The 17160-nt window shown below is 48.3% G+C and overlaps 4 protein-coding genes across 4 annotated transcripts; 2 read left to right on the plus strand and 2 right to left on the minus strand.

The window, feature by feature from the left end:
- Nucleotides 1-2456: 2456 nt before the first annotated feature.
- On the minus strand, nucleotides 2457-5044 carry F4813DRAFT_188766 (MFS general substrate transporter). The gene is made up of 6 exons (XM_049239400.1): nucleotides 4888-5044; nucleotides 4568-4819; nucleotides 3979-4449; nucleotides 3115-3795; nucleotides 2557-3047; nucleotides 2457-2473 (listed from the first exon to the last, which is right to left on the minus strand). The coding sequence occupies exons 2-5, from the start codon at nucleotides 4718-4720 to the stop codon at nucleotides 2895-2897; spliced, it is 1458 nt and encodes a 485-aa protein (XP_049097031.1). The 5' UTR covers nucleotides 4721-4819; nucleotides 4888-5044; the 3' UTR covers nucleotides 2457-2473; nucleotides 2557-2894.
- A 598-nt stretch (nucleotides 5045-5642) lies between these two features.
- F4813DRAFT_188503 (amidase) lies at nucleotides 5643-8080 on the plus strand. The gene is made up of 4 exons (XM_049239399.1): nucleotides 5643-5728; nucleotides 5882-7318; nucleotides 7404-7547; nucleotides 7613-8080. Exons 2-4 carry the CDS (start codon nucleotides 5971-5973, stop codon nucleotides 7723-7725), a joined length of 1605 nt encoding a protein of 534 aa, XP_049097032.1. The 5' UTR covers nucleotides 5643-5728; nucleotides 5882-5970; the 3' UTR covers nucleotides 7726-8080.
- Nucleotides 7881-11013, minus strand: F4813DRAFT_188490 (fungal-specific transcription factor domain-containing protein). Its single transcript, XM_049239398.1, has 10 exons — nucleotides 10803-11013; nucleotides 10674-10695; nucleotides 10376-10599; nucleotides 10084-10318; nucleotides 9719-10006; nucleotides 9465-9662; nucleotides 9368-9415; nucleotides 8439-9314; nucleotides 8281-8390; nucleotides 7881-8223 (listed from the first exon to the last, which is right to left on the minus strand). Exons 1-10 carry the CDS (start codon nucleotides 10897-10899, stop codon nucleotides 8129-8131), a joined length of 2193 nt encoding a protein of 730 aa, XP_049097033.1. The 5' UTR covers nucleotides 10900-11013; the 3' UTR covers nucleotides 7881-8128.
- Nucleotides 11014-12168: 1155 nt separating this feature from the next.
- Nucleotides 12169-16258, plus strand: F4813DRAFT_392059 (RNA dependent RNA polymerase-domain-containing protein; the record flags this gene model as incomplete). Its single annotated transcript, XM_049247238.1, has 3 exons — nucleotides 12169-13273; nucleotides 13322-14095; nucleotides 14151-16258. The coding sequence occupies 3 exons, from the start codon at nucleotides 12169-12171 to the stop codon at nucleotides 16256-16258; spliced, it is 3987 nt and encodes a 1328-aa protein (XP_049097034.1).
- Between the last annotated feature and the right edge of the window lie 902 nt (nucleotides 16259-17160).

The following is a 17160-nucleotide window of genomic DNA, read 5'->3' on the forward strand; positions in this document are numbered from 1 at the left end:
TTATATTTTTTTTTTTTAAAATTTTTGTTTTTTTTTTTTTTTTTTAATTTTCTTTTTTTTTCTTTTTTTTTTTTTTTTTTTTTCTCCCCCCCCCCCCCCCCCCCCCCCCCCCCCAAAAAAAAAAAAAAAAGAAAGAAAAAAGCGTCTCTTGTCAAACTTCGCTAAGAAGTGACCTTACCCAGGCAGCTATTTGTTTTCCTCGTTGGCGTTTGTTTCGAAGGTGAAGTGACATGATTGTGCTTGTTTGTTACATACCTAGGTATGTATGTGATATACACATATGTATCGGCTACTCTAGATATTAATTCTGGGTACTCTTCCCCGTTCCAAACGTTATGTCTCTGCCGAGACTCGATCTCGGTTTTAGGGGGGTTGAGCGCATACTAACCCAGGTAGAGACACGCTTCTGATTTCTTGCCTGTAGAAATAATGTGAGGTAGCTCTGCGGTACTTATAATCAAAACCGCGTCTTCCTTCGTACGGTTTGATGTTGTCGAGTGGATGACTTTGTTGACGACTTTGTTGGTGTTTAGGGACAAGTTTAAAATTAAAAGCTCTGGTTCGAGGTGTCATCGACTCTTAAGGTGTTATGCTCAGCGCTACCTAGTCCAAATACCTACATACATGCAACATGCTACGGGTGTATGGAACCTACATAGGTAACGACCTATGTAGGTACCTACCTTAGGTACCTTACCTAGGTAGGTAGCCCGTTGCATGTAACCTCAATAACTCATTATCATGTAATTACGCATATAATAATATCGTGCATAAATGCATGTAAATGGTGGCGAAAGCCTATGATAACTTTGTCGCATGACGCCCGACGAGATTCTATGTAAAATCAAGAGATCGAGTTTGACATTGTGCAATGCAAAAGGATATTACGTAGCAGTTGATAATATCTTACGTATGTAGTAGCATGTATATATTTGCCATCTGTTTGTCATGACTAGTATAGTTGATAGAACATCTCACCAGTAGCACTTACAAGTTGCTATGAGATAGTCCAGGGGGGTAAAACGGGACCCCTGGTATTTGCGGGCAAACGTTGCCGGGCTCTATCTATTACATATATAGGTACATATCACTATTCCCACCTTTAGACATATATTACTTCTTTAGTACCTTAGGCAGATACGTTGGCTCCCGCCACTTAGCGCCGTCTTATGGTTGCGGAGATCAACCCGCATCCAAGAAGGCATATCATTGCGTCCAAGGTTCCAGGGGAAGGAAGGGGGTTACTCTACTCCCGTAAGCTTGGGGGGGAGGGGGCTACATGCCGCCCAGACGCGGTCCTCCTTCACTAGAGCGTCCCAAAAGCAGACGAAGCCGCCACTGATAAGTATCTTGTTCACACCTTGCAGGCCTCTCCGCCACCACTCACATCTTACCGTGGCCTTCCGCATCCGTACCCCCCTATCGAAATCCGACACGACAATCAAAGTCGTCTCGGAACCTCCTCCGAACCAGGATTTTCGTCTAATATTTACGTCGACCAGCGCCCCCCTTCCAAAGAGCGAACCTCGTGTCCTGTACAACTAAGACGACCATCCCAATACCAACCGAGTTCGCCGCATGCAACACCTGTCTGCCCGAGAAAGAACCAGGACGCAATGACTCATAGCCTAGGCAAAGAGGATTTTGTATTAAGAAGGATGACTTGCGTATCAACTCGATAAAGCCGTAACGCGCCGCAGAGCTGCCGAATCGAGCTCCTTGCTTCGTCCAACGCTGTCGAACCCATCACCGATAGGTATTGCCGAGCCCTTCACGCAGGAATAAAACGTAGATAATTGAATAGCAACACAGGAATGACATTCACAGATAAGTACTGGTGGGGGTAGGTCGGGTTTGTAACCGTCGCTAACAGCAATAGGAGGAAAAAAAGAAATAGAAGCCGTAGATGTGCACAGCAGCTCGCCTCGACTCCAATCCCTCTTCGAATCATAAAGAGCGTGCCTCGATCGAGATCCCTCAAGTATAAACGAGATATCTTCATTCGTTTACGATCGGAAAATTGGCCCCTTAGTTTAGGCTTGAGTCCGCTGAGCGGCGGATTAGAAAGCGAGCGCGCGCAGATACACCGAAAGATTATCATACGTTATACCCTATATCCTATATCATTCCTCCGCTACAACTGTCGTGTTTTCCTAATTTAGTATACATCGATATCTCTACCGAATCATAAGCAACCCGAATATACCGGCGCTAGTGAGAAATATATTCATCCATACTAGGTGGCATACTAGGTGGTCTATTTTACTCTTATGTATCATGCGCATCTGTGCGGGATAAAATGTAAAAAGGCATATTTTGCGCCGCTGTCCGAAGTAAGGTAGGTATTAGGCATACCACATCTTAGATCAAGTTCTCACTGGTGGTAGAAGAGGAACCCAATACCGCGTTTGCCGGAGGAACTTGTGTCACATACGAAGCCAAGCTCAACAACGATAACATACTCCGTTGGGCACTATACAATCCCAAGGTAAAGTATCAGGACGTGAAGTGCTTAGGAGGTCTTAGGTCGAAACATAAGAAAGCCACGCTACTTACCAACGAGTCGTCGGGTTGTGTAGTCGAACTGATTTATCCTCGATAATCAAGCATCGCCAATTCGAATATTTTGTGGCCGTATCAATACCCTGGGCATATGCTCAAGAAACAATAAAAACTGGGACTTTCTTCGAGGTCTGTCAGATTAACTGTCATTTCTTTTAATAATGAGCCTTCGCCCTATCATGTCTTCGGTTTCCTAAATCGTGGTCCCATTAATCCTGAGCGCTAATGGTAACAGTAGTAGTAGTAGTAGTAGTAGTAGTAGTAGTAGTAGTAACACTCCATCTTACTATTATTAAGTACCGAGCCTCTCGAGACGCCCTCGGCCGTAAGTATCATGCATATTCGGTAACACTTTTGCGGCCATCGGCACCAGATTGCTCGAATTCCGCTTTCCGTATCCTTTCATGTTTGGCAGTCGTGTAAGACAGCCCGGCAGTCCAGAGTGCTAACAAGATAGACACGGCAATCATAGCCCACATTCCCCTCTGCAGAGTGGTTAGTGTGACAAGTCTTCAACAATTTCGAAATGTTGTAAGTAGTGTAAGGACTTACAGTGAACCACGGTGCCATCGACGCTCCGTAAAAGACAATGCTCCACCAGGCGTTCACAGCGTTGCTTCCCAGGTTCATACCAGCCAGAACAACAGCTCGGAACATTTGATCCTCGTAGCGGAGAGCATCGTTGGCCCAGGCGAAGAAGGTAGCCTGGCAGGCATACACGGCGCCCGCCCAGTAATAAGCACCAAACACCATAGAAGTCGATGCCGAACTCGTCGGGTCTTTGGAAGCGGCTAGGATTATGGCAGAAGTAGCCACGCCTGTGATGCCAATGAAATAACCGACAAGATAACGCTTCCCATTAAGGTAGTCTGTAAGCGTTGCCCAGAACAAGGTTGATATAATACCAATAGCAGGCACACCGCTAGGGTAGTTGTTCAGCTGAGGGACCGTATATTTCGTCGTCGGGTGGCTCTTCATGTACAAGGCCAGCAGAGAATTTGAGCTGAAAGATTCGGTCTCGCCAGCAATGATCCAGAGCACAACGAACCCCCAGAAGAACCAAGACGAGAAGGAGTTTTTGAAGAAGGCCCAAGATATTGGCGATCGATCTTCTACCGGTGGCACGCGAGATACGGCCAAAGCCTTCTCGGATTCGGTAAGGTAGAAAGCCTCAGTTGTTGATGGCGTATCTGGGAAGAAGACGAAACCGTAGAGTGCGACTGGCAACGTGATCTAGAAATACGCATCAACACCTTGCATGCTCGCGTTCCCATCTCCCTATCTCCCTATCTCCCTTTAATACCAAACACACACGAATCAGGGGCCCAAGAAACAAGATAAACAGCACTTCTAAATAAAATAAAGTTGAAAAACAGCTAATAAAATAATGAAGCATAGAGAAAAGTTAAGACTTACGATGCCATCTATAATGAACAACCAGCGCCATCCACGGAGGCCGTTTCTACCGTCCAGACTGGAGTGAATGCCCGTCTGGATAAAGCCTCCAATCATAGTCCCAGCCAGGCCAGAGGCAGTGAATATGCCAGAGCGCTTCCCCAGCTCGCGCTCCGTGTACCAGGACCCGAGGATGTAGTGGGTGCCGACGAAGGTAGTAGCCTCGACTATGCCCTGGAAAAAGCGGATGGCCATGATGCTCTGCGGGTTGTGCACCGAGGCCGTGACCATGGTCAAGCAAGCCCAGATGAACATGCAGGCCGGGAAGAAATATCGCGGTTTGATATAGTGCAGCGATAGATTGGCAGGGATCTGGCCGATCACGTAGCCGACGGTGAAGCAGGTGTTGATCTGGTTCAGCTGGTCGCCTACGAAGCCCAGATCCTCTTTCATACCCGAGACGTAGGCATTGCTGAGGTTGGAGCGATCTAGCTGCATTTATATGTTTTAATTAATCAAGCAGTACAATCAACCAGGACCTCTTTCCAACATCAAGGAAGATCGTAATAGTGCTGGACAAGGGAGGATAGGGGTTATTGCCAATACATACATAATTGGTGAAGTAACTCAAACAGCAAAAGGTCAAGATGAAGAAATCGATCTTTTGCACGAGTTTCTGCTCTCCAGGTTGATACTCGGTATGGAAATACTCCCGCAGCCTAGACCTCGTCGCTGTCGTCGTCGTCGTCGCTGTCGTCGCCATTTTTCGAGTTTTGGGTCTTTCCCGTCCAATCAAAAGAGAAATTAAACAAAACCGCGAGGATTGCGGTTCCACAGCAGCAAGACCTTTTTTCTCCCTTTCCTTTGTTTTCAGGTTAATATGTCGCGGTAATAAGCAGCGACCGCCATGTTATATATATATACACCTACGTAAGATATGTATACATACCCGCGTACCAAACCTGATCGAGCCAGCGAGAACGCGCTACGATGATAAGTTATCTGCGTTGGCCGAGATGCTTGTTCCTGGAGAGATTTGCTAGGTTAGATACAGACTACATCGGGTAAGCTAGGGGTTAGGATCCATGATACTGGAATCTGGAATTTGCGGGGAAGCTCGAGATAAGAGATAGGTCCATAGGTCATAGGAACCGAGCGCTTCAGGGGTTAAAGAAGATAAATCTTGGCTCGGCGTCTTTTTCTCCTCGCCTCGACTTGCTATTCGTGAGGGGTTGGGGCTTAGTTACGACTTACTGGATTGTCTATCTTGGAGATAATGGCGCTCCGCTATTGTTTTTTGGGGGGGATTTGGGGAAGATAGCCAGAAGATCCGATAGACGTCGGATGTTATCTTTCCTTTTTCGCTGTCGTCGAAAGAAAAAGAGAAAACTAAAGCTTCACAGGCGGAGAAGACGGGTTTCAGCTCGGGTCGTATTAGCGCAGACGGAGTTGGGTGACAATATGACAATACCAACGATATCGGATGCGTTCGAGTGGGATTCGAGTTAAGCAGCAACCTATATTTCCAACTTCTGCCGTATAATGTATAACGTTGAGGTCATAGGTGTATCTCGTACATAATATAAACTACGTTATGTTATAATAAGTAAATCGCCATCGAACATCCGCTCTTAGACAGTCACTCGATATATGCTAGACTTCGCATTTTCCATAATAAGATAGGTTACTTACTCCCTAAAGTTCTAAACCAGGGGTCACTACCACAGATCCAGGATATAACACAGCTTTCCACTGTTTCTACGCCAAACTTGTAAGTGATCTAAAATCCAACCGTCGTCCTCTAGTAACTGCTACGGGGAAAGGGCCTCCTAGTACGGGTAGCTCTCTCAAAGCCCAGGGCTGTATAAAATAAGCAAGACCTCCATTGCTGGTTAATAACTAACTTTAGCTACTTTATCTACAGTTTTAGTTTTGTATCATTACGCTAGACATTCTTCCTATAGAAGGCCAGAAGGGAAACATTATAGACCCTACAAGATTATAACAGCAAACATGTCGAAAGGAAACTGGGAAGAACTCGCCGCCAAGAAGCGCCAGGAGCTGGCGAACTCTATACCCCAAGAATGGCGCATCCCGAGCCATCTCCTCCCGCCCGCCGACCAGGACGACGTCACCGGCTTCCCCGAGGCCTCGGGATGGTTCACGGCCGACGAGCTGGCTATCACGAACCAGACAGCTGTGCAACTACTGCCGAAGCTCGCATCCGGGGAGCTAACGTCCGAAGCCGTCACGCGTGCTTTCTGCAAACGCGCCGCTGCGGCGCACCAGCTGATCAACTGTCTTTCCGAGACGTGTTTCGACCGAGCTCTCGAGACGGCGAAGAAGCTGGACGAGCACTTGGCGCAGACGGGCAAACCAATCGGGCCTCTGCACGGCCTACCCGTCTCGCTCAAGGATAACTTCAACCTAACAGGCCTAGACGCAACCGTCGGCTTCGCATCGCACGTCGGCGACCCGGCGGCATACGACGCCGTGCTAGCGGACCTCCTGCGCGAGGCCGGCGCCGTCTTCTACGTCAAGACGAACGTGCCCACGGCCATGATGATCGCCGAGTCCGTCAACAACGTCTTCGGCCGCACCGTCAACCCGCGAAACCGCAAGCTAACGAGCGGCGGCAGCTCCGGCGGCGAGAGCGCGCTCATCGTCTTCAAGGGGAGCCCGCTGGGCGTCGGAACCGACATAGGCGGTTCGCTGCGCATCCCCGCCGCCTGCGCGGGCATCTTCACGCTGCGGCCCAGTTTCGGCCGGTTCCCGACGCTGCGCTGCCGCTCCGGCATGCCGGGGCAGGAGGCCGTGCAGTCCGTCAACGGGCCCTTGACGCGCACCCTCGCCGACCTCGAGCTCTACTCCAAGACCGTCGTCGATGCCGAGCCCTGGCGCGTCGACCCGCGATGTCTGCCCATCCCCTGGCGAGCCGTATCGCTGCCGCAGAAGCTGAAAATCGGCGTCATGTGGCACGACGGCACGGTAGTGCCCACGCCGCCCGTGACGCGAGCGCTGCGACACGCGGTGGCGAAGCTCGAGGCAGCCGGGCACGAGATGGTGGAGTGGTCGCCCGAGGACCAGGCACAAGGCACCGAACTGCTAATCCGCATGTTTTTGGCGGATGGTGGTAAAGCGATCAAGCGGGAACTAGAGAGGACGGGGGAGCCGCTACGACCCGAAATGGAGATGTACGCCAATGCGCGGGAGCTAGGCGGGCTCGAGTACTGGGATCTGCACCTCGAGCGTCAACAGTTTCAGAAGAGGTACCTTGATCGGTGGTTGAGCGCAGGTATCGATGCGATCCTATGTCCCACGACGCCGTATAGCACTGTTGAGAACGGCAAAGTCAGATATGGTAAGTCCCCTAAATCTCCTTGACAAGGAATAGGCGGCTACTCGTTTCTATCAGGGCAGCGATGGAGAGCTTACTGTCTGTTTAGTTGGCTACACTGGCGTCTACAACGTGCTAGACTATTCCTGCATCTCCTTTCCTACGAGCGTGACCGTCGACAAGGCTGTGGATGTTGTGTTAGGCGATACATACAAACCCCTTTCGGATTTAGACAAGGTTACCCAGGCCGAATGTAAGTACTGATATTCGTACCTCCGACTACTTATTAAATGGGCCTCATTATTGACTATCGAGTAGATAATCCCGAAGCAGTGCATGGAATGCCCGTAAGCTTGCAGCTGGTAGCGCAGAGGTTAGAGGAAGAGAGGTGTGTAGAGATGTGCAAGGTCGTACTAGACGTGTTATCATAGACATTAGATCCGGCCCAGGGGCACCTCTATCTAGATCAAAGCCAGCATAGCAAAGAGAAAATAAACTAATATCGTTTGTCCAAGAGGCAACTAACAAATTTATGCCTGTTGATCGATTCCACAGTGGTAATAGATATAGACGCCTAGATAAACAAGGATATCTGAAACCATAATATGCACATGTTTACAGATAAAAGAGACCAGTAAATATCCGTTGATTCTGGTCATGATATCCGACAAACTCCGATAGACACCAGTAGAGTTTCCTCGCTAACCCATGGTCAAGACAAACTTTTGTGAACCATAATCCCAGGTTCGACATGGAAGAATATAAATAGTATAGTATAACACATAAATCGTCCGATCGTCCAACTTACTGGTCGCCATGACTCACCACATAAATCTAAAAGTAGAATTGTTGTTGCGATTGTCCGGGGGGAGCTTGCGGGAGGAAGTCGAAGTTCATATCAACTCCGGTATAAAAGGGATCTGGTGATTCTGTTGAGGGTAATTAGGTAACCTATGAAGGAGGGGAAAATAGATTTGACTACTTACCCCAGAATATTGAGTCATAAAGGTCCATGGGCGCCAGGGACGTAGGGTCTAGTTGGTTCATGTCTGGCATTCCAACCGGCTGTTGGATTGATGGTTGATACGGCATCGTCCTACTAATCAGTCAGTAACTTGTTTAGTGAAAGCGATAAACAACTCACGTTGAGAAATCTGGGATGTTGTTTCCATTCTGCAACTCCGCCATAGCAAGAGCAGCATCCTGGTGTCTGTCGAATCCGGGCTGTATGCGGAACTGTTGATTCATAGTTTGAAGCCCTTGGGGAATTGCTGCTCCAGTCGGCGTGCGAGCCCCAGATGCGCTCTCGCTCTTGATACCAGATGCTCCGTGTAAGGATCCATAGTCGTATATGTTCTTCAGTGCCGTCAACGCTCTCGAGAGGGGGCCTGATAGTTCAATATCCCTGTCGATCTTAGGAATGTGCTCTGGGGCAGGGCTTGTCTGCTCCTTTGCCGCCGCAGCTGATAGAGCTGAGATCAGATCCCCTTGGAGCCGACGAACTTCGGGATCCTGCTTCGTCTCACATAATATGCCAAGGAGAACAGCGGAAGAAAGTCCGTGATATGTGAATGCCCAACTCCGAGTCGGGATGAACGATAATTGGTGCATCGATAGAAACATTCGTACAGTCTCTGTTAGATTATCCTTGCATTTATCGGCCAAGGCCTTTTTCTCGACAGCCTCTAGCCTAGTACAATCTCGACGGAGAGCGGGACGACAACACACAGATACCACGAAGGCAGTGTGCAAGCGTATGGCGTAGTGCTGTAATTTATCAACCACACTCTTGCAAGCTTCTTTGCTGCGTAACTGGGGGAAAACCCTTTCTCGGATGGATTCGATAGCCCGGCAATTCTCGAGGATCGTTTCGTACGAGTAGTCTGCAGTAGCGTCTGGGTTGAGTTGTTGCGAGATTAATTCGCACAAGGTGTACATCGCTTCAAGATACGACAACCCCTCTATGTTAGAGCTAGGCGACAACGGAATCGGACAGCATTGAATGTTGGTCATATTAGGACTATAACAACTATAAGCGACGCGGTTAGACTATAGCGGATTAGGATTTATTACCGGTCGAAAGACAACGATGTCAACGTATCATGCCACACACAAGTCCACCTAGGTTATATTAGTGGCTAGACTTAATGAGTCCTTGGATTATTCCTACCATAACTTTCTCCGCGCGTATGTTTTCAACGATAACTCAACCGAGCTGGACTCGTCTTGTGCAATAGCCCGATGAAGACCAAGTGATTGTGCTAATCGGCACGTCATCCCGATCAAGGCCCACGAAGCCTCGGCTTTCATGTCGTTCAGAAGACAGAATCCCGTCAGCAGGAGCGCTTGGATAGAATCTAGGTTGGGTCTATTATAAAGATGGTTAGATCGAACAAGAGTATATTTAATTGACTTCTGGCATACCGCAATAAAAAGTTCCCAAGCCTAAGGAAGTGGAAGGATATCTGAACATATCTCTGGGCATCTCTCGTCCGAATGTGGTATGGCGAATCGCGGTATTGTGAACCGACGGCCATTACAGAAAAGAGGATAGCCAGCCACGATGCGGAGACACGCCGGCTTGATTTGCTATGTTCCCTAGCATTTTTAGCTCGTTCTTCGAGATAGATCATAATGCGAGATTCTAAATCGTCGATGTCAATGACAAATCCCCAAAATGGGTGCGCAATCTCTTTATAAGCTCTGAAAAGACTATGTTATCGATGTGTTAGTGTACTATTTTCGAGAGCCAGTAACAATCCGGCTAGTAATTTGCTTTCACTACTTACATCATTACTTCTCGATCTGAAGGAAGCTCGGAGAATATGTCTTGTGTTAGTCGGTCAAGGTGCTTCAAGGACATTAGCGGGAACGGCGCAGAGTTGTCGAGCCCGAGGATTGGGCGCATATCACGACGAATGTCAACCCCATCTTTGGTATCTATCGGGGACGGCTGATCTCGCAATAACGCAGGAATACTATTTTGGCCAACGTAGCGTGTCATCTCTACAGGCTCGGGTTCATCTTCCGATATACGCCGGTCAGCACGTTTAGATACCTTAGATACTTGATAGAGCATACCTATTGTTTGAGCCCAACCCTCAGGTTGATGGTCACTACCCTGATCATTGTTGATACTATCGACGGGAGAATGAGGTCTTTTTCTCCCCTGGTTACCCTCGACCGAGATGGAGGCCTGCTTAGAGGCGCTCGAACGATTGGGTTTATAAGAGCATAGCTGCGGATGCTCCCTCTTGACACAATTTTCACATGGTTGCTTGTTGTCGCATTTCACCTTCCGCTGCCTAGATAGATATTTAGTTTACATATTCACCTATAATACAACGAGGGTAGATCGAGTTGTTTAGTCGCGACACACCTGCATGGCCAACATGCCGTACCTAGAAAGTGGTCGTAAGTTAACGTGAAAGTATAGGTTCTGCAGTTATAGACTCTGCAGATGTAGCCCGATGCAGCGGAACAACAAGCGTGGGATGAATTAACATACCATATCGTACTTTACGGTGAGAGTGGATAATATGACTAGCTTGTTCTGGGGTCAGGTCCTGAATAGGGACCTGATTGATGTCTTGCTCTGATGACATGAGCGATGATTCCGATTGTCTACCTATGAGACAAGACCCCGCCTCGCAAAGGCTCAAGCTACCTAAGGCTTGGACTTGGACTTGGACTTGGACTTGGACTTGGAACTTCTTCGGGCTTTGGTTTGGGACTGGGAGCTTTCCGCCTCGCCCCAAAAAAAAGCCAAGGCTACCAATAGATGAATAGAAAATGCAATTCGGAAATAGTAGCCGATCAGGGATACGTAGGTAGTTAGCGCAGAATGGCTGAATGGTTGAAAGGTAATGTTAAACAAGCAAGCAGGTTGGCAGGGTCGGCCAGCCTTACGCGATCGATGGTGATCGTAAATCGAAAGAACAATAAGACGAGAAAAAATACCGAAGACCGAAGATCCTCTGGACCGCCATTTTGACGGAGCGGGGCAAAAGTCGTTAGAATAATCTTTGCGATTTGTGAATAGAAGTGCCTTAGCCTGCCAAGCCTTCCAAACACTCCGAACTTTCCGAGCCTACCATAGGTACCTAAGTCTAGGTATTGCAGCTGTCATTTATGGTAGAACCCCGCACGCAGTTCCCCGCCTTTAGGCCGCACAAGCCTAACAAGGCCAGCAAGGGCAAATAAATTGGGTACCTACATATCCACTTGAAGAGCTCGGGCCATCCCGCAACCTTTAAGATCTAGCATTATGGACCTCCAAATCCACTTTCTCTTTTGGCAAGGGCTTACCTATCTGCCCATCTGCCCATCTGCCTATCTGCCTTATCCAACACCAAAAACGTGCTTCCCTAAACTTTTCTAAGCTTCCCTAGACCTTTTTGGCTCGGTTTTGCGTCATTAGAACATCCTTACCGACCTTACCAACCTTACCAACACTTCTCGTTATTACGATCGCTTTACTACCAATCGATTTGATGTGTCTTACTCTACTTTATCCTTAGCTCCCCCCACACTTAACGATCGTGTGGTCGACATCCAATCGAACTGAGTCAGAGTCGGTTGTTATACATGAAACTATCCTCCGCAGTGGAGATTCGGGATTTGGTAAAGATCACTGACAGTTTCCCTGCTGCCTGTGCCTCTTCGCTACCGTCTAACCTATAACCTAGTGTGTTGTACGTACGCAATTTGTGTGATGGTAAATGGCACTGATTGGCCTAAAAGCTAATATGACCTGCCTAACTAGCCCTTCACTTTAGCCTCTCAGTTACATCCGTGGAACCTGTCCTGTCAGCTTGTCCCGTCTGTTTGGGTTGCCGAGTCGTGCCGAGTCGTAAGGCAATATATGCAGTAATATGGCTCCGCACCCGCGACTTGAACCAATCTCTCCATACCCAGTTACGCCATCTAAAAAACAGCTTAACGTTGCTGAGTTTGACATTTGGTTTCTCGAATTTTCTAATACGTATAACCTCAATTTGAGGCGAGCTCCTCCAGACTTGTCTCCGCAGAAAAAACGGTCTTTGCCATATTATCCAGAATTAAGATATTATGAACTCCTCAAAGTTCAATACTTCAAGGGAAAGCATGTGGTGATACAGGACTTGTTTGCCCAGGGGGCGAAAGAGATTCACAGCAAGTGGATAAAAAAACCACATGCGGAACCTGGGGTTATCCCTTTCCCTAGCCAACTCCCTCGGGCTACCACTGAGCCTGAGCGTTGTCAATTGCTAGAGCTACTTGGGGCAATTCTGGATGACATTGGCTCGCTGGACGTGTCACGACGTTCATCCGTCGACACAGAATGTGATCCTGATGACGAACGGCCACCTACTATGCTTTCTGCTCTTGATAGGGGTCGCGTACTCACAGCTAGTCCCGTACCTAGCCAAGTATCGTCGATCCAAGCGCCGAGTAATGCAAAATTAAGCCGAAGTAGAGACCCTTACCGGGTAGACGTTACCGTGGATACAAGTAGGTCAACATTTGCGTCTCGAGTGTTCTCAGATCATGGCGAACATCAACCCTTTCCAGTCTCTCAGGAGACCCAAACCACTGTAATTGCGAGCAACCCAGGGAGTATGAAGTTTCCGTCATCGCGAGTAATCGGGTCTGATTCGAATTCCTTGGCGCCGTCTTCCAGCACCGAACGTGCCCTCCAAATCTCTTTCGATCGCCACCATCAACTACTTCAGCAGAATGTGAGTGAGCTTCTCAGAGACAGATCGTCGACGTATTCCGACTTCAGCTATTCGGAGCAAGAGGCCACAGATTCTGTTGCCCCTTCTCAGCCTTCCCCTTATTTGCGTCCAGCTTCTCCACCTGCAGCCATTCAGCACCCGGCGCCTCCCAGAGTTCCCTCTCCGCTCTCTCCTAACAATAAAAAACCAAGGAATATGCCACCACCCGTGGTACATGGAGGTAGCCAAGAACTTGAGCATCGGCTTCATGATGTTTGGGGTAAGCATTGCCTCCTCTTGAAATAGAATTACAGTTAACCCCTGCTAGCCCACCTCCCCGATCACTATGATCGTGCCCCGTTCGTGGTTCGCTGGGAAATTCTACGAATTGCTCTTCACTGTGACGTACAAGTGCAGGACCTGCGTATTGAATACGATCCAGCATGGACTGACCAAAGGACACTATGGGCGAGGCTTCAAGCTTTACCTGTATTCCGTGGCAAGTCCTTTCCTGAAAAGTCCCGACCTGAAGCCTGGACTGCCGCCCTAAATGATAAATTCGGTACTAGAGATCAAGCGGTTGTGCTTACCGCCTCGCTCACGGCGAATACGTCAAAAAATGGGCCTTTGTTCCTTCTTAGGCTTAATCCTCTAAAGTTGGATCTCCCTCATCGTCTAAGTCGTAGATTTGGATCAGACCGTTTCCTTGAACTTGTGATACCATCTCTAGGTTCCCAGGATGTAAGAAACTTCGGTGAATCCGCTATAGAGAGTATCCAGCAGTGGCTAGTCAATGGATCGCACGTGCTGCTTGGCCGCGTATGGGCCCCGTTCTATCTCAAATCAGCCTTGCCCAAAAAGATTACTAACGAGAACACCCTGGGGCCTCAGTCGAAAACAATACATCAAGAGCGGATATACCTTTTCGCTGAAGACGGTAACGATTTTCGCCGTCTAGGAGCAGAAGAACATTGTTCACCAAAGGGTGAGCCAGGGGGAATGCATAGCAAGATGAGACGAGGAGATCTTATCGAGTGGCTCTTACAAACCCCCAATAATCAGGACCAGTCAGTACTGAAGCTCTTTTCACGTATCGCGCTAGGTATGATCAGTCAACATCTATAGCTTCGTATCAAAACATTACTAAGAGCATTTAGGTCTAAGTCGTACGCATCCGACTATTATTGTCCAGCCCGAACAGATTCGACACCGACCCAATGACATCTTATCACCCGCCAAAAAGGTTATGAATGACGGCATTGCCCGTATGTCTTATGGCCTTGCGCGAGCCGTACGTGATATGATGGGTTTGCAAGATGTACCAGCAGCTTTTCAAGGCCGATTCGGCAGTGCAAAAGGTGTTTGGCTCCGAGATACCAATGATACCAGTGATGCGATATGGATAGAAACAGCTCCGTCTCAGCGTAAGTGGAAATGCGATTACATCGAGGACGATCACCGGACTTTCGAGGTTCGCAACGAATCCAGAGAGCTTAAATCTGCCGATCTCAATTTACAGTTTCTGCCTATTCTTGAAGACCGGGCCATCAATGCAGCTCAAATGAAGATCCAGGTTGGAAACTTCATGAGAGACAGCCTCATGAGAGACCTCGATGCCCAAAAGGCCGCTATGCAGAGCCCTACCCAGTTTAGACTCTGGGTCCACGAAAACTCCCCGTCAAGCCGTCGGGCGGAGCGTACAAAACATTGCCAGGTGCCGTTCACGGCTGGTCTCCCAAATAGCCGAGAGGATATTATGGCCTTTCTTCTAGATAGCGGGTTTGACCCCACTAAACTGAAGTTTCTGAGCGACATTGCTTGGAAGTTACGAATGGAAAAATGCCAGGAACTCCAAGAGCGGCTCAATGTAAGAGTTGGGCGTTCTACTTACGCATATATGGTTGTTGATTTCCTCGGGATTTTGGAGGAAGATGAAGTTCACCTTGGATTCTCCTCCAAATTTACCGACGAACAGTCCGGGTTTTCCGAAACCTTCCTCCATGGATTTGACGTCCTAGTTGCTCGTACACCTGCGCATTATCCCAGCGATATCCAAAGAGTCAAAGCAGTTTTCAAACCCGAGTTAGGCTCGTTGAAAGACGTCATCATTTTCTCGACAAAGGGTGACATACCCCTTGCAGATAAGCTCTCTGGTGGTGATTACGATGGCGATATTGCCTGGGTATGTTGGGAACCGACAATAGTGAATAACTTTCGTAACGCAGACATGCCTAACGCCCCAGACCTATTCAAGCAAGGCGTCATACGCAAGGAGACCCTAAAGTATAACGAACTTGTGGCAACCGATGATATTACCTCAGAGTTTCTTCTAAGAGCATTTAAGTTCAACTTGGAACAGAACCTGCTTGGCATGTGCACGAACTACAAAGACAAGTTATGCTACGCCCGAAATTCAGTCCAAGACGAACCCGCGATCCTCTTGAGCACGCTTATTAGCAATTTAGTAGACCGGGCCAAGCAAGGCATTATCTTCACGGACCAAGACTGGGCCCGGCTGCGCAAAAACCTGAGCAAAATCGACCCACCAGATCCCCAGTACAAGAAGAATAACTGGAGTGGTCAAGGCAGGCCCACACATATAATCGACTACGTGAAATTTTGCGTTGGTCAGCCTATAGTCGAGAGAGAGCTAAAGACATTCTATGAATCTCTTAATCAAGCAGAGAATTTTGATAAGGACCTCGTAAGGTATTATCAATATTATGAAAAGCTCCAAAGACCATTCAACGAGCGTAAAGAGGCCGTAAAAAAGCAGACTTGGGAAAGGATTCTAGAAAAGCTCAGGAGGGATATTGATGCCGTTGCCCAAGAATGGCCGAAGTCTCGCGGCGAATGGGACGCCAAGCTTGCCGGTATTTATGACAAATGGCAAGAAATCGAACCGACAGACAAAGTGAAGTCAGAGACGGTCAGATCTCTACTATTACAAGAAGGCCAAGCTAGGATCGGCTTTTCGAGCTGGGATCTACTAAAGGCATCGTTTGCCTTTAAGATGTACTACAGCAAATTCCCGAAATTTGTGTGGTATATCGCGGGCAAGCAACTAGCGTATTTAAAGGCTACATATACCAGTCAAGAAGCGAGTGCCCCGCCAGTGCTCATGACTCCTAGCATGTACGCCGGTTCAAGACCTGATAACAAATATGCCCGGGTCCTAGCGGCTAGAAACGACGGTCGTAACCTAGTTGAGGGCGAAGCAATCGACGAAGAGGCGGCTACGTCCTTATCCGACGAGGAGGTTTAGGGGAGTTCATCGACTAAGGATGACACGTCTCGTTTATGGATTGTTATCATGCCGGTCATTTTTGGCCGTTGGTTACGTTACGTTTTATGAATGAATGATACCCTTTGATTGATTTGCTTCTTGAATTCGATGCGAGCAATTCACTAACATATAGCCCTGTGCCACTCAGACACCTTGGGCTCTATAGCACATGGTATTAGAGAAATTATTGGTAAGCGGGCGTGTTCTCGTCAATGGCGGCTCCGTGCGCTGCGGCGCATGCTCGTATATACCTAAAATACATCTGTCGCTAAAGGTAATCATTTCGGTGTGGCTGTAAGCGAGATGCGTTCGCCAAAGACGTAGTTGTAACTTATCCGAGAACCATCCTAACTCGCCATTAGGCTTATACGGTACAGTATTCTCCAGCTATGTATTCGAGTTATTTCTGGCATATTCTTTCTGGTCGTTCGAGATGCAGCCTTATGTGAAAAGTCATCCCTATTGGTTGGAATTACGTGACAGCCATGAACAACGCAGCGTGAACCATGTCATGATACTTTCTTATGATGGGCAGATACAGTTGCCAGATATCCAGACAGCTAGACTACAAAGTAGGTAGGATCTTCGGTTCGGCAACCACGCTGCCATGGCAAATCATGATCCAACCATCGGGCTCGGTAGCTTACTGTCAGCATCGGAGGAGTGGATCATAAGGCAATCTCATCTCGATGATCATTGGGCCGTCGTACTCTTCAGGACCTCGCTCTTCAGCTTGAACCTCGTATCAAGTATACCTAGATACTTCACCGCCCATCGGCTGTGGGGGATTCTAAGGCCGTCTTCCTTGTGACATAGGGCAAGCGAACTGCGCCCGTAGAGACGGGAAGCAACAACACCCATTGCGGTGGCGCTGCTCAGGT

This window comes from Daldinia decipiens (genome assembly GCF_022478715.1).
Source record: "Daldinia decipiens strain CBS 113046 unplaced genomic scaffold F4813scaffold_32, whole genome shotgun sequence".
NCBI lineage: Eukaryota > Fungi > Ascomycota > Sordariomycetes > Xylariales > Hypoxylaceae > Daldinia > Daldinia decipiens.

Excerpts from the sequence above, each read along its gene's own strand:
- F4813DRAFT_188503 (XM_049239399.1), top strand. The coding sequence starts at position 5,971 with ATGTCGAAAGGAAACTGGGAAGAACTCGCCGCCAAGAAGCGCCAGGAG. Across the intron at positions 7,319-7,403 it reads GAACGGCAAAGTCAGATATG|TTGGCTACACTGGCGTCTAC; the intron begins GTAAGTCCCCTA and ends CTGTCTGTTTAG. Across the intron at positions 7,548-7,612 it reads CAAGGTTACCCAGGCCGAAT|ATAATCCCGAAGCAGTGCAT; the intron begins GTAAGTACTGAT and ends ACTATCGAGTAG.
- F4813DRAFT_188766 (XM_049239400.1), bottom strand. The coding sequence starts at position 4,720 with ATGGCGACGACAGCGACGACGACGACGACAGCGACGAGGTCTAGGCTG. Across the intron at positions 3,796-3,978 it reads TGTTCATTATAGATGGCATC|ATCACGTTGCCAGTCGCACT; the intron begins GTAAGTCTTAAC and ends GCGTATTTCTAG. Across the intron at positions 3,048-3,114 it reads CGATGGCACCGTGGTTCACT|AGGGGAATGTGGGCTATGAT; the intron begins GTAAGTCCTTAC and ends ACCACTCTGCAG.
- F4813DRAFT_188490 (XM_049239398.1), bottom strand. The coding sequence starts at position 10,899 with ATGTCATCAGAGCAAGACATCAATCAGGTCCCTATTCAGGACCTGACC. Across the intron at positions 10,600-10,673 it reads ACGGCATGTTGGCCATGCAG|GCAGCGGAAGGTGAAATGCG; the intron begins GTGTGTCGCGAC and ends ATATCTATCTAG. Across the intron at positions 8,224-8,280 it reads TTATGACTCAATATTCTGGG|AATCACCAGATCCCTTTTAT; the intron begins GTAAGTAGTCAA and ends TACCCTCAACAG.